Raw genomic sequence first — 12,642 nt, forward strand, 5'->3', positions numbered from 1 at the left:
GCACACACACACAAAATCCTAAAATAAAGATAATCTTGAATCTTCAGCCCAAAAAGTACACTATGTCATATAAAATACCACCATTAAGACATATTTTGGTCAAATTATTGAATTTCTAGGATAAAGAGTCAAATATAAAGTCTCAAGGATAAAAGATCCAGATAGGAAAAAAGAAATCAGGACAAGGTCAGGGAAGAATAAGGCTGCTGACTTTTTGCTTCTCCACAGTAACAAAAGGCAGTGTTCATAAGGTCAGAAAGGAAAAAAAGTGTGACCCTAAAATATCACATCCTGACAAGCTGTCTCTTCAGGAATAAAACAGACATTCTCAAGCAAGCAAAAACTCAAGGAACAGGTAAAATTTCTTTAAGGAATAATAGTTATTGAAGTAAAGAAAGATTCAATTAAAGTGGAAAACTTAATTCTTTCAGTTTTACTTATTTCCAAATAATTTCAAGGAAATTAAACCCTGGTAAGTAAAAAACAGCACACACAGTATGATTTCATTTTTGTTTGCCTATCTATTCATCCATCTTGCCTTATCTACGTATAAAAAGAGAAATGATTACGATGCTTCATCAATACTTGGTTTAGGGTGGTGGTATTTTGAGTGATTTTTTACTTTTTTCTATGTTCTTTTCTGTATTCCTATCATTTTTAATAATAATCACATATAATGATTATAAAAACAAATTTTAAAATCATAATTAAAAAGTCAGCAAGAGTAGACACACATAACTTGAGAGTACCTGGCTAAACGAATGGCTACCCGAAGCAATGTCTTGAAGAATTTTGGGGGAGTCTCCCAGGTGGTCATATGTGTAAGTGAGGTCCACTGGACTACCTATAAGGGCCACTTTTAAGTCATTATGAAGCCAGCTGAAATAAAAACATTTTTAGAGCTAAATAACTAAGTTAAGCATATTTACTGGTCTCATCAATGCTAAGTGCTGTTTACTGTTTACATCAATGCTAAATGACTCTTTACTATTACTAAATGTTAAAAGCTTACATAGCACATTTAATAAATACAATTTACTGTGTACATTTCAAAATTGTGTTGCACAAATACATGCCAAGACAATTACATTCATTAATTTACTATATAGGAAAAGCTAACAATTAAGCAAGCTATAAACAAAGATTTTAATTACAGAATAACTGATCTGTAATTTTTATTTTGTAGTAGTCACACAGCAAGGTCAATTATCTCTTAATTACCCAAAAAGCATTTAAACTTAGTTCATGAAAACAAACTACTTCATTCATATTTATTTTCTATTGCAGGGAACTATAGATCCAACTCCTCCAAAAATAAGTCATAAGTGAGGTGATCATATATTCTGGTTTGTCTGAGACAATGCTGGCTTTACCTGATACCCTGAAGTGCTTAGCAACTCCCCCTTGCACTTTCAACAGTGCCTCAGTTTAGACAATAAATTAAACAGTTGCCCTCCTTATTAAGTTTCTAAGATATAAATAAAAGAGATGAGAGATTCTAACATACAGAATAACTGGCGTCTGCCCTTCAAGAAAAGTAAAAGAGAGGGCCAGAAGTGTCAAGAGACTAATTGCAACGTGTGATTCCAGACTGGATCCTGGGCAGAAAGAATAATTGTTATAAAAGAAATTAGGGGGCCAGGCATGGTGGCTCATGCCTGTACTCCTAGGACTCTGGGAGGCCAAAAAGGGAATTGGAGTCTGAGCAAAAGCAAGACCCCATCTCTACTAAAAATAGAAAAATTAGCTAGGAGTCCTGGCATGTGCCTGTAGTCTCGGCTACTTGGGAGGCTAAGGCTGGAGGATTGCTTGAGCCTAGGAGTTTGAGGTTGCCGTGAGCTATGATGATGCTACTGCACTCTACTTGGGGCACCCAAGCAAGACTGTCTCCAAAACAAAACAAAACAAAAAAAAGACAATGACTACAAACAATGACCAATTCTTTACATTTTAAAATAAAAGTTTAAAAATTAAAATAAAAAACGAAATTATGGGAAAGTTGGTGGAATCTGAATATAAACTCTAGATTAGATAATGATATTATATCAATACCAAATTTCTTGATAACTTAAGAAAATTTAGCTTCATTGCCATTTTCTGAAAGAAAAAAAAAAAAAAAAAAAAGAAAATGACCCTTGTTCTCAGAAAATCCTCCCTGAAGTATTTAGTGATAGAAGGGCACCATGGCTACAACTAACTTCCAAATGATTGAGAAAATTATATTCACACATTTATACAAACTGAAAGAGAATCATAAAACCTATATGACAAAATGTTAACATCAGTTAATCTGAGTGGACATATAAAAATAATATATAAAGCCCATTTAAAGCATCTCAAATTATTTTAAAATAAAAAGCTAACGAAATAAAAAGATCAGCAAATAGGAGGGGGGAATCGACCTATTAGAAATTGTCTTCCAATTATTTTTTGGAGTCTCACAACCACTAACCCTATTAGTAATCAGTTAAAATGTTATTTTTCATATATAAAACAGGAAAAAATTACATAAATATTTTTAAAACCCTGAATAAAAATTATTACCAACCTCTTGCGAATTCTAGCATTGAATAGTGGTGCCTCAAAACGTGGATTTGTACCAACCAAAAGGACAACATCAGCCTCTTCCACGCCAGCAATTGTAGTATTAAGAAGATAATTGGAACGCAAATCTGTGCTAGAAATAAAATATACAAAATGCAAATTTACTTTAAAACTATTACATACCAAGAATCCATAAAATATTGTCATTATCATCAAAGCTATGGCATTCCCAGACAAAAAAATTCATGAAGTATTTCTAAATTAAACCAAAGTTTCACATATTTATTAATAACTGGATTCTCCTATCTCCTGTAGCTCCTGGTTTGATTTCGGTCTATATGTGAAAATAAATTGGGGGGTATATTGGAGAATCCAGGTTGTCACATATTCACTGATGCCGTAGACATGGTTGTTTTATACATAACTTGTAACTAAAAGAAAAATAGAAAGCCTAGATCCCAGCTTCATATTTCTCACCCAGCTCCTGCAGTGGGGAAGACCTCTTCAGTGCATAAGGTGTCGGAGTCCACTCTATTAAGCAAATCTTTGAGAGCTACTAGGGCTTCAGCATCCACCAAGCCACCTGCAATTGCTGCCACATCCTTGCCTTGAAAACTCTGCAGCTAGAAATGGATGGAAAGGATATCACCAAAAACTTACATTCAGCAAAGACCAAAATGAACTGTTCAGAAAATAAAAGGACAATCATTTCCAACTACCAAAAAGTAACAAACTTCAGACTAAAGAGTTTTACATTATTAATCTAAAAGTGAGAAGCAGAAGAGGTGTACGTGGGGCCAATACTAATGACACCACCTTGGAAGGAAGTTGTTTTATATTTAGGAACAAAGGTGCTTCAAAATGAGGTCTGGAGAATGAAGACTGTGGAGTTATAGTTATGTTAAATGCAACCTCCCCTGAAGTATCTGCTATTCCCTCCAGCCCTTTGTCTATGTTGCCTTTCTCTGACCAGAAACTATCTCCTCCACTTTTGCTCTGGCAAGCTCATAGTCATTCTTACTTAGACTTGCTTAAAAGAATCACCTTCTCTATTCTCTAGAAAGGCATCTTGATACACTAGTCCTAGTTAGGCATCCCTTCCTATGTGCTCTCTCTCCTATCACTTTGTGTACAACCACCCATAGCAGCATGTCATAATTGCTGAACTATGCAACTTTCTCTACTACAAGATTGTGTCAGTGGTCTTATATCCCTGTATCTAGCATATCTGGCATATGGTTCTCAATAAATGTTTGTAAAATGGAAAATTAATCATAATCTTGGTAACAGGAAAGATGGGAAGAGACACATATTCCGTCTCTTCATGGCAAAGATGTTTCTTGAAAATCACAAACACTATTCCATATTTCAATTTTTTACCATTCCAGCTACACGAGAGAGTGCATCCTCCCAGGAGGTATAAGTTAAAAGCCCCTTTTCGTTTCTGACCATCGGCTCTGTAAGTCTCTGACGTTTTAGCCCATCATAGGCAAATCTAGAAAACAGAAATTATACATACCATTTGTGGACTCTCTCTAAAGAGGCAATCATAATTTTCAAGTTTAAAATCTACAAGAAATGTTATTTTATTTTATTTTTTTGAGACAGAGTCTCACTTTGTTGCCCAGGCTAGAGTGAGTGCCGTGGCATTAGCCTGGCTCACAGCAACCTAAATCTCCGGGGCTCAGCGATCCTACTGCCTCAGCCTCCCGAGTAGCTGGGACTACAGGCATGCGCCACCATGCCCGGCTAATTTTTTGTATATATATTTTTAGTTGGTCAATTAATTTATTTCTATTTTTGGTAGAGACAGGGTCTCGCTCAGGCTGGTTTCGAACTCCTGACCTTGAGCAATCCGCCCGCCTCGGCCTCCCAAAGTGCTAGGATTACAGGCGTGAGCCACAACGCCTGGCCCAAGAAATGTTATTTAAATACAGTATTGGACAAAGTGTCAAATAGAATAATAAATAACTACTAAAGTCAGTTGTATCATATTTTCTACATAAAGCTAAGATTTCTATATAAAGCTAAGATTTCAATAGTCTATATTCATTAACTAATTTGTAAATAAACATGAGAGTTCTTTATAAAATTTCCTTTATTTATTTATTTTTTGAGACAGTCTCACTTTGTTGCCCGGGCTAGCGTGCCATCGCATCAGCCTAGCTCACAGCAACCTCAAACTCCTGGGCTCAATCGATCCTCCTGCCTCAGCCTCCTGAGTTGGGACTACAGTTGGGACTACAGTCATGCACCACCATGCCCAGCTAATTTTTTCTATATATATTTTTAGTTAACCAACTAATTTCTTTATATTTTTCGTAGAGATGGAGTCTCACTCTTGCTCAGGCTGGTTTTGAACTCCTGACCTTGAGCGATCCACCTGCCTCGGCCTCCCAGAGAGCTAGGATTACAGGGTTCATGTGAACCACCATGCCCTGCCTGAAATTTCCTTTAAATCAAGTGCAAAAGTTAAGGAAATCAATGTAGCATATACCTGGTTTTATCAGAGATCCACTCTTCATTGATGTCCTCATGCATACGTGGCAAGATCCTCATTACTTCTCCAGTTCTTGTGCTAACCACAATATTACTTCCAACTGCATCCATTACATCAATGGATTCTGTCTTTCTGAAATAATAAACACATATATTTACTATGTTGATTTTGAGAATAAAGACAAAGTTTGTATTACCCAGTTTACAAAAAAAATTATTTTAATAATTCTTTCTGAATTTCTAAAAATAATGGAGCTCATAGGAATTGCTAATAAAAATGTACCTCATATTTGAACACATTGCATAAATTCCTCATGCAATAATAAAGGCTTTAAAACCATTATCTGACACAAAAACCAGTTTCAAGGGGCTCTGACTAGCCAAATCCAGGGCAACTGGAATATTAAAATAAACAGCAAGAGGGGTAGCATTTTTGGCTATGAGAGATTAAGGAACTTGATAAATCCTCCCCCCAAAAAGCAAAAACAAAGCTGGACAAAAATGACAAAAAAACCCACCATTTCAGTGCTTTGGAACTCTACCAAAGGCATACAAGAAGAGGAGAAGCTTTTATGCATTGAAAAAATGACTTTACTTTGAGAATGGTAGAAATCTGTGGTGGTTGGGCTCAGTGCCGCTCCTATTCCCCTTCCCACTACCCCCAACTGGTAGTTCTTTCAGGGTGGGGCAATCTGTAAAGATGGAGACAACTCATTTATTTTGGAATAATGGGCAAACTTGTCTGTGGATGTGAAATCTTGGAAGTTGTTCTAAAAGTCTACTAGCCTGCAGCTCTAGTCGTATTTGGGACAAACATTCCTAGCTGAGGTTGCACATATGAAACCAGAGGCCTCAACTTAATTCACACACTCCTGGACAACACTGAGAGTGATAGGGCCCAGCAGAAAGTAAAGGCTGGGCAGACTTGAAAATAGCCTGAACTTTGAATATACTCCTCTAATCTATCTACAGACCCCCAGGCAAACAATGGAAGTCTTATTGCCTCAAGGTATTTAAGCACAATCATTATCTTTTTTTTTTTTTTTTGAGACAGAGTCTCACTTTGTTGCCCAGGCTAGAGTGAGTGCCGTGGCATCAGTCTAGCTCACAGCAACCTCAAACTCCTGGGGTCAAGCGATCCTACTGCCTCAGCCTCCCGAGTAGCTGGGACTACAGGCATGTACCACCATGCCCAGTTAATTTTTTCTATATATATTAGTTAGCCAATTAATTTCTTTCTATATATAGTAGAGACGGGGTCTCCCTCTTGCTCAGGCTGGTTTTGAACTCCTGACCTTGAGCAATCAGCCCGCCTCGGCCTCCCAGAATGCTAGGATTACAGGCGTGAGCCACAGCACCCGGCCTTAAGCACAATCATTATCTGACTACTAAGCTATGCAGACAAGGGAACTCCTAAGCCTCAATTAAAATATGTTCAAAGAACCACAGAAACCATGTTTAAAGAATTAAAGGGCCGGGGGCAGTGGCTCACGCCTGTAATCCTAGCACTCTGGGAGGATGAGGCGGGCGGATTGCTCGAGGTCAGGAGTTTGAAACCAGCCTGAGCAAGAGGGAGACCCCGTCTCTACTATAAATAGAAAGAAATTAATTGGCCAACTAATATATATAGAAAAAAATTAGCCGGGCATGGTGGCACGTGTCTGTAGTCCCAGCTACTTGGGAGGCTGAGGCAGGAGGATTGCTTGAGCCCAGGAGTTTGAGGTTGCTGTGAGCTAGGCTGATGCCACGGCACTCACTCTAGCCTGTGCAACAAAGTGAGACTATGTCTCAAAAAAAAAAATTAAAGGTCCTGGGACGGAGCACAGTGGCTCAGGCCAGGAACGGAAGACCAGCTTGGGCAATACAGCAAGACCCTATCTCTACAAAAAGTTAGGCTGAGGCAGGAGGCCAGGGAGTTTGAGGCTGCAGTGAGCTATTATCTTGCCACTATATTCCAGCCTGGGCAATAGAGCAAGATCCTGTCTTCAAAAAAATAAATGAATAAATAAACAAAAAATTTATTATTCAAGGGGAAGTATGGCAAATGACAACTAGGAATCAACACATAGAGATTCTCAGTAAGGAACAGAATTATAAAAAAACAGAAAACAGAAATTCTGGAATTGAAAAGTACGATCAGAGAGCAATTTGATGGTATGTTTCAAGAACCTTAAAAATATTCAAACCTCTTTCATCTATCTACTCCATTTCCTGGTTTAATTGGAAGAATCAGAAATATATAAATTTATGAACAGCTATGTTTTCCACATATTTGTACTTGTAAAGAAATACAAACAAGCTAAATGTCTAATAAGAGGAACTAGTTAAATAAAATATGACATATCCACATGGTGGAAAACTTAATATACAATAATAGAAGAGACTATAAATATAAAATATTAAGACTACAGGGTACCCCAAAAGTCTCCATACAAAGGAAAATTTTTGTAATAAATATTTTGTAAATAAAGGTACATTTAGCTACAATTTCCTATTTCCCCTATGTATGGCAACTTTTGGGACACTGTATTTTACTCCTTGGAAGAAAAAGTGAAAAAAATAATTTTTTCGTTACTTAATTTTTAAATTTATTTTTATACTTTGAGACAGAGTCTCGCTCTGTCATCCCAGGTAAAGTGTAGTGGTGTCATCGTAGCTCACTGCAACCTCAAACTCTTGGGCTCAAGCAATCCTCTTGTCTCAGCATCCTGAGTAGCTGGGACTACAGGCACATACCACGATGCCTGGCTAATTTTTCTATTTTTAGTAGTGATGGGTTCTCGCTCTTGCTCAGGCTGGTCTTGAACTCCTAAGCCCAAGCAATCCTCCCTCCTAGGCCTCCCAGGGTGCTAGGATTTCAGGCATGAGCCAGCACACCTGGCTGGTTAAGTACTTTAGAATTAATTTCTAACAAAACTATAATTAATTTTTATAGGTTCATTCATTCTACCTTTCAACTACTAATCTTCCATTAAAAGGGTCTTACTTAAAGCAAATAAAAACTTAGCAGACCAAAACAAGTGAAACGCAGGAAGAAAATGTACTATTTTTTAAATAATAGTGAATTAAAGATAACAAATTGTCGAAAAATACAAAGATGAATACCTGGTTTCCCAAGGCCGGGCAGTAAAGGCATAAGGCTTAGAGGTTAGGGCACCTACAGGGCAGATATCAATGATATTCCCAGACAGTTCAGACATGAACATCTTTTCAATATAGGTGCCAACTTGCATATCATTTCCTCTGCCTGTAGTTCCCAAATCATCTACTCCCGCAATCTCACTCGCAAACCTACAAGATAAAAATGTGCTGTCAAATGGTCAAGTCCAGCAAAATTATTTTCTTTCCTATTTATGATCATAAAGAGATAATGATTTTCAAAACACTAAAAAGAAAGGAAGATATTTTCAATGGTGAGAATAGTCCCTGAATAAAAAATAATTCAGTAAATATTTGCATTTAAACTGAGGTAGATCATACAAATAGAAAATTATACAAATCATGTGTATAGCTTATCAAGTTAACAGAGTGAATGCTTGTACCTTTTAATTTTTAAATCCAACTGAAATTGGTATTAACTGAAAGTGAACTTACTCATTTTATTGGTATAAGCAAAAAACATTAAAAACAACATCCCTCTTCTCTGCCATCCTTTCCAGTGTTGTTATTCACCAAATTTTGTAAGTATTAAATAAGTATACAGTGATATTCCAAAAGGGAAAAGGAAAAATATTACCTGATGCAGCGAGTACACTGTATACATCTAGTCATGATGGTCTTTACCAACGGCCCAATGTTCTTGTCCTCCACAGCACGTTTTCCTTCTAAAAATCGACTCCTATCATTTCCAAACATCATGGACTGGTCCTTAAATAGATTATGAAAGAGTCAATCTACTGCTGCTAATGAAATTAAAAGTTGAGCCAACCATAAAAATTTATGAAATTTGAGTACATACTTGAAGATCACATTCACCTCCCTGGTCACAAATAGGGCAGTCCAATGGGTGATTTGCTAATAAGAACTCCATCACACCTTCTCTATACAGAAAATTGTAATATAAAAAGTGACATAAATTGTTGGCACTCAAAATGGCTTACCTATAGGCTCTGGAAACAACCTTCACTGATGTATACTTTCTAATATAGTTAATATTAATTTTACATTGTTATCAGAAATGCTCATGTAACTATCTTTCTGGTAGTATCAAATACACAATCTGGAAAATGCTTATAGAGTCCAGAGTAAAATATCAGAAAACCTAGAAAATTATGACTTTTGACATATAGAATTATCAGAAGTTGCTGAATGGTCCTCAGAAAATATTCTCATTGCTGAAATAATCTCAGCCCAATAAGCCACAGATTCACTGCTCATCACAAATTGAGCAAGTTACTAAACAAAGATTTTTGATGCTGATCTCATCCTAGGCTTAATATGATAAAGTCCTGACTTGCCCTCTACTGTGTACAAGTACTCACTTCCACTGCTTTTAGAAGCTACACCAACTTCTTCAGACTTTGGTATGAAATTCTTCATCTATAGAAAGATCTAAATACCAAAATATGGAATTTTCTACTCTAAGTAAGGCTACCACATTGAGCAACAATAAAGTACCTGGCTTTCTTGGATTTTTCTGAGTTTGTCAAGATATTCCAACCCTTCATTACTGGCATGGCACAGGCAGCTACAACCTGGAATTTCAATGGAAAAATCTGTATTTATTTATTTGTAATTATAAGCAACTCAATATATAAAAATGTTAAATTACATAAAAGCATTATACATTTGAAAACGAGCAAATACAGTATTTTTTAAACTTTTTAGAGTTTTCATAATCTGGCATTTCACATTTCTCTTAGAAACAAAACATCCTACTTCTTAAGTTTATTCTAGGCTGGGTGCAGTGGCTCATGCCTATAATCCTAGCACTCTGGGAGGCCAAGGCGGGTATCCTTTGAGCTCAGGAGTTCGAGACCAGCTTGGGCAAGTGCAAGACCCCATCTCTACTAAAAATAGAAAGAAATTAGTTGGTCAACTAAAAATATATAGAAAAAATTAGCTGAGCATGGTGGCACATGCCTGTAGCCCCAGCTACTCAGGAGACTGAGCCAGGAGGATCGCTTGAGCCCAGGAGTTTGAGGTTGCTGTGAGCTAGGCTGACAACACAGCACTCTAGCTGGGGCAACAAGAGTGAGACTCTGTCTCAAAAAAAAAAAAGTTTATTCTAATAGTCAATGCAATTTCTTTTGATTTGGGTTTTTTTTTTTTTTTTTTAGACAAGGTCTCACTCTGCTCTGTCACCCAGGATAGAGTGTAGTGGCACAATCATAGCTATAGCTCACCCCACCTTGAACTCCTAGGCTCAAGTGATCCTCCCACCTCCGCCACCCAAGTAGCTGAGACTACAAGCATGTGCCACAACGCTGGGCTAATTTTTCTATTTTGTGTAGAGATGGAGTCTCACTCTTACTCAAGCTAGTCTTGAACTCCTGGCCTCAAGCTATCCTCCTGCCTTGGTCTCCTAAAATGCTAGGATTATAGACGTGGGCCACCATCCCTAGCCCTCAATGCAAATTTTTATTCTGCTCTGAAACAGAACATCAGAGAACTATGCTTTGCTTAACAGGCACTACTGAATAAAAATTATATATGCCAAACTATAATTAAACTACAGAAAGTAAATCTCTTCCCTGCAACCGTTTTCTCTACTGAAAATGGCACAGCATCTGCACTTTTTTTTTTTTTTTTTTTTTTTGAGACAAGGTCTTGCTCTTCCTTAGGCTGGTCTCAAACTCCTGAGCTCAAATGATCCACCTGCCTCAGCCTCCCAGAGTGCTAGGATTATAGGCGTGAGCCACCATGCCTGGCAAACTTTTTTTTTATATACAGGGTTTCATTCTATTGCCTGGGTTGGAATGCAGTGGTGTCATCATAGCTCACTACAACCTCAAACTCCTGGGCTCCAGAGATCCTCTTGCCTCGGCCTCCTGAGTAGTTGCGACTACAGGTGTGCACCACCAAGCTCAGCTAATTTTTTTATTTTTTATAGACACGGGGGTCTCACTATGTTGTCCAGGCTGGTCTTGAACTCCTGGACTCAAGAGATCTTCCCACCTCTGCCTCTCAAAGGGCTAGGATTATAAGCCTGAGCCACCATGCCTGGCCAACATCAGCACTTCTAATGTTGGTTGGCAACTCCACATCCTAAATGTCTGTCATATAGTCATTTAGAAATACCAACAGCTATAAGAAATCATCTTTAATTTCTAGATCTGTTACAATTATATAGATCTGGCACTTGTGTTTATAAAGCATTTCCACCAATGCGTTTCTAGTTTTGAAATGGAAAGAATCAATCACACAAAAAATATTTTATTTATAGATAGAAGTAAACAGGGCTAGGTTCTCCACTACAACAATATTGATTTTAAATAAAGTTTGCTGCAAGATTTAAAGTGTTCTACCTTCTACAGCATGGCATAGAATTTTAGGTATCAAATACCTTAGGAGCTTTCTCAATTTCAACAAGGCACATCCTGCAGTTTCCAGCAACAGACAACCTTTCATGATAACAGAATCGGGGGATCTGCATGCCAACTTTCTCACAAGCCTAGAAGACAAGTAAAACATTTTTTGCATTAGAATAATTTGACCTCACTTCTGTTCTTGCTAAAACACACACACACACACACACACACACACACGGCCATCTTATTACTCTTGTTCCTTTTTATTTGTTCATTCTTACTTCAGTCCTTGAAGAGATTTCCTGTCTTCTTTGCTCTTTACCCCAACCCATTTGCTTACAAGCTGCCTTAGAGGATCTAAGAATTCTCCAGTATGCTTTCCACTTACATGGAAGTATCTTTGGACTGTGTTGAAGACTTGACCTCCCAGATCCATTTTGAACTGTTGTCTACAATGTCCCTTCAAACTCTGTCCCAGTGGTCTCATACCTGTAGTTCCTCTTTTCCTTGCTCCCCTCCTCCGGATCAAAGACTCATTCCACACTATCCAGCTGGCTATGATCTATCTTTGGCTCCATATCCCCAACCCAAGATACACACTCCTACTAGGGCTGAAGCTCTTCCCAGCTCCTCTGTAAAAGGGATTATTAGCCCTGCTCTGCCAATTACCACCCCTCCTTCTCTGCAAGTTCCTTTTTTTTTTTTTTTAGCCTATAAACACATTCAAATTTATTCTACAGTTAGTTCTTCTACCCTCAGCCTCACTCTAAAGCAATCTCATTAATTTCCAACTTTTTTTTTTTTTTTTTGAGACAGAGTCTCATTCTGTTGCCCAGGCTACAGTGAGTGCCATGGCATCAGCCTACTTCACAGCAACCTCACTCTCTTGGATTCAAGTGATCCTCCCGCCTCAGCGTCCCAAGTAGCTGGGACTACAGGTATGTGCCACTGTGCCCAGCTAATTTTTTCTATATATTTTTAGTTGGTCAATTAATTTCTTTCTATTTTTAGTAGAGACAGGGTCTCACTCTTGCTCAGTCTGGTTTTGAACTCCTGACCTTGAGCAATCCTCCCGCCTTGGCCTCCCAGAGTGCTAGGATTATAGGTGTGAGCCACTGCACCCAGCCAA

The 12,642-nt window shown here is 37.8% G+C and overlaps 1 protein-coding gene across 2 annotated transcripts in view; it reads right to left on the reverse strand.

Moving 5' to 3' along the window:
- The window catches only part of NDUFS1 (NADH:ubiquinone oxidoreductase core subunit S1), a 32,029-nt gene that overhangs the window by 12,787 nt on the left and 6,600 nt on the right, over positions 1-12,642 (reverse strand). For both annotated transcript variants that reach the window (XM_076005862.1, XM_076005863.1), the window contains 10 exons: positions 11,549-11,656; positions 9,661-9,737; positions 9,002-9,083; positions 8,780-8,910; positions 8,149-8,334; positions 5,042-5,176; positions 3,925-4,039; positions 3,022-3,167; positions 2,549-2,677; positions 750-879 (listed from right to left, as the gene is read on the reverse strand). In XM_076005862.1, coding sequence (XP_075861977.1) covers positions 750-879; positions 2,549-2,677; positions 3,022-3,167; positions 3,925-4,039; positions 5,042-5,176; positions 8,149-8,334; positions 8,780-8,910; positions 9,002-9,083; positions 9,661-9,737; positions 11,549-11,656 — 1,239 coding nt within the window. The remainder of the gene's footprint in view (positions 1-749; positions 880-2,548; positions 2,678-3,021; positions 3,168-3,924; positions 4,040-5,041; positions 5,177-8,148; positions 8,335-8,779; positions 8,911-9,001; positions 9,084-9,660; positions 9,738-11,548; positions 11,657-12,642) is intronic.

This window comes from Microcebus murinus, chromosome 8 (genome assembly GCF_040939455.1).
Source record: "Microcebus murinus isolate Inina chromosome 8, M.murinus_Inina_mat1.0, whole genome shotgun sequence".
NCBI classification, from domain to species: domain Eukaryota; kingdom Metazoa; phylum Chordata; class Mammalia; order Primates; family Cheirogaleidae; genus Microcebus; species Microcebus murinus.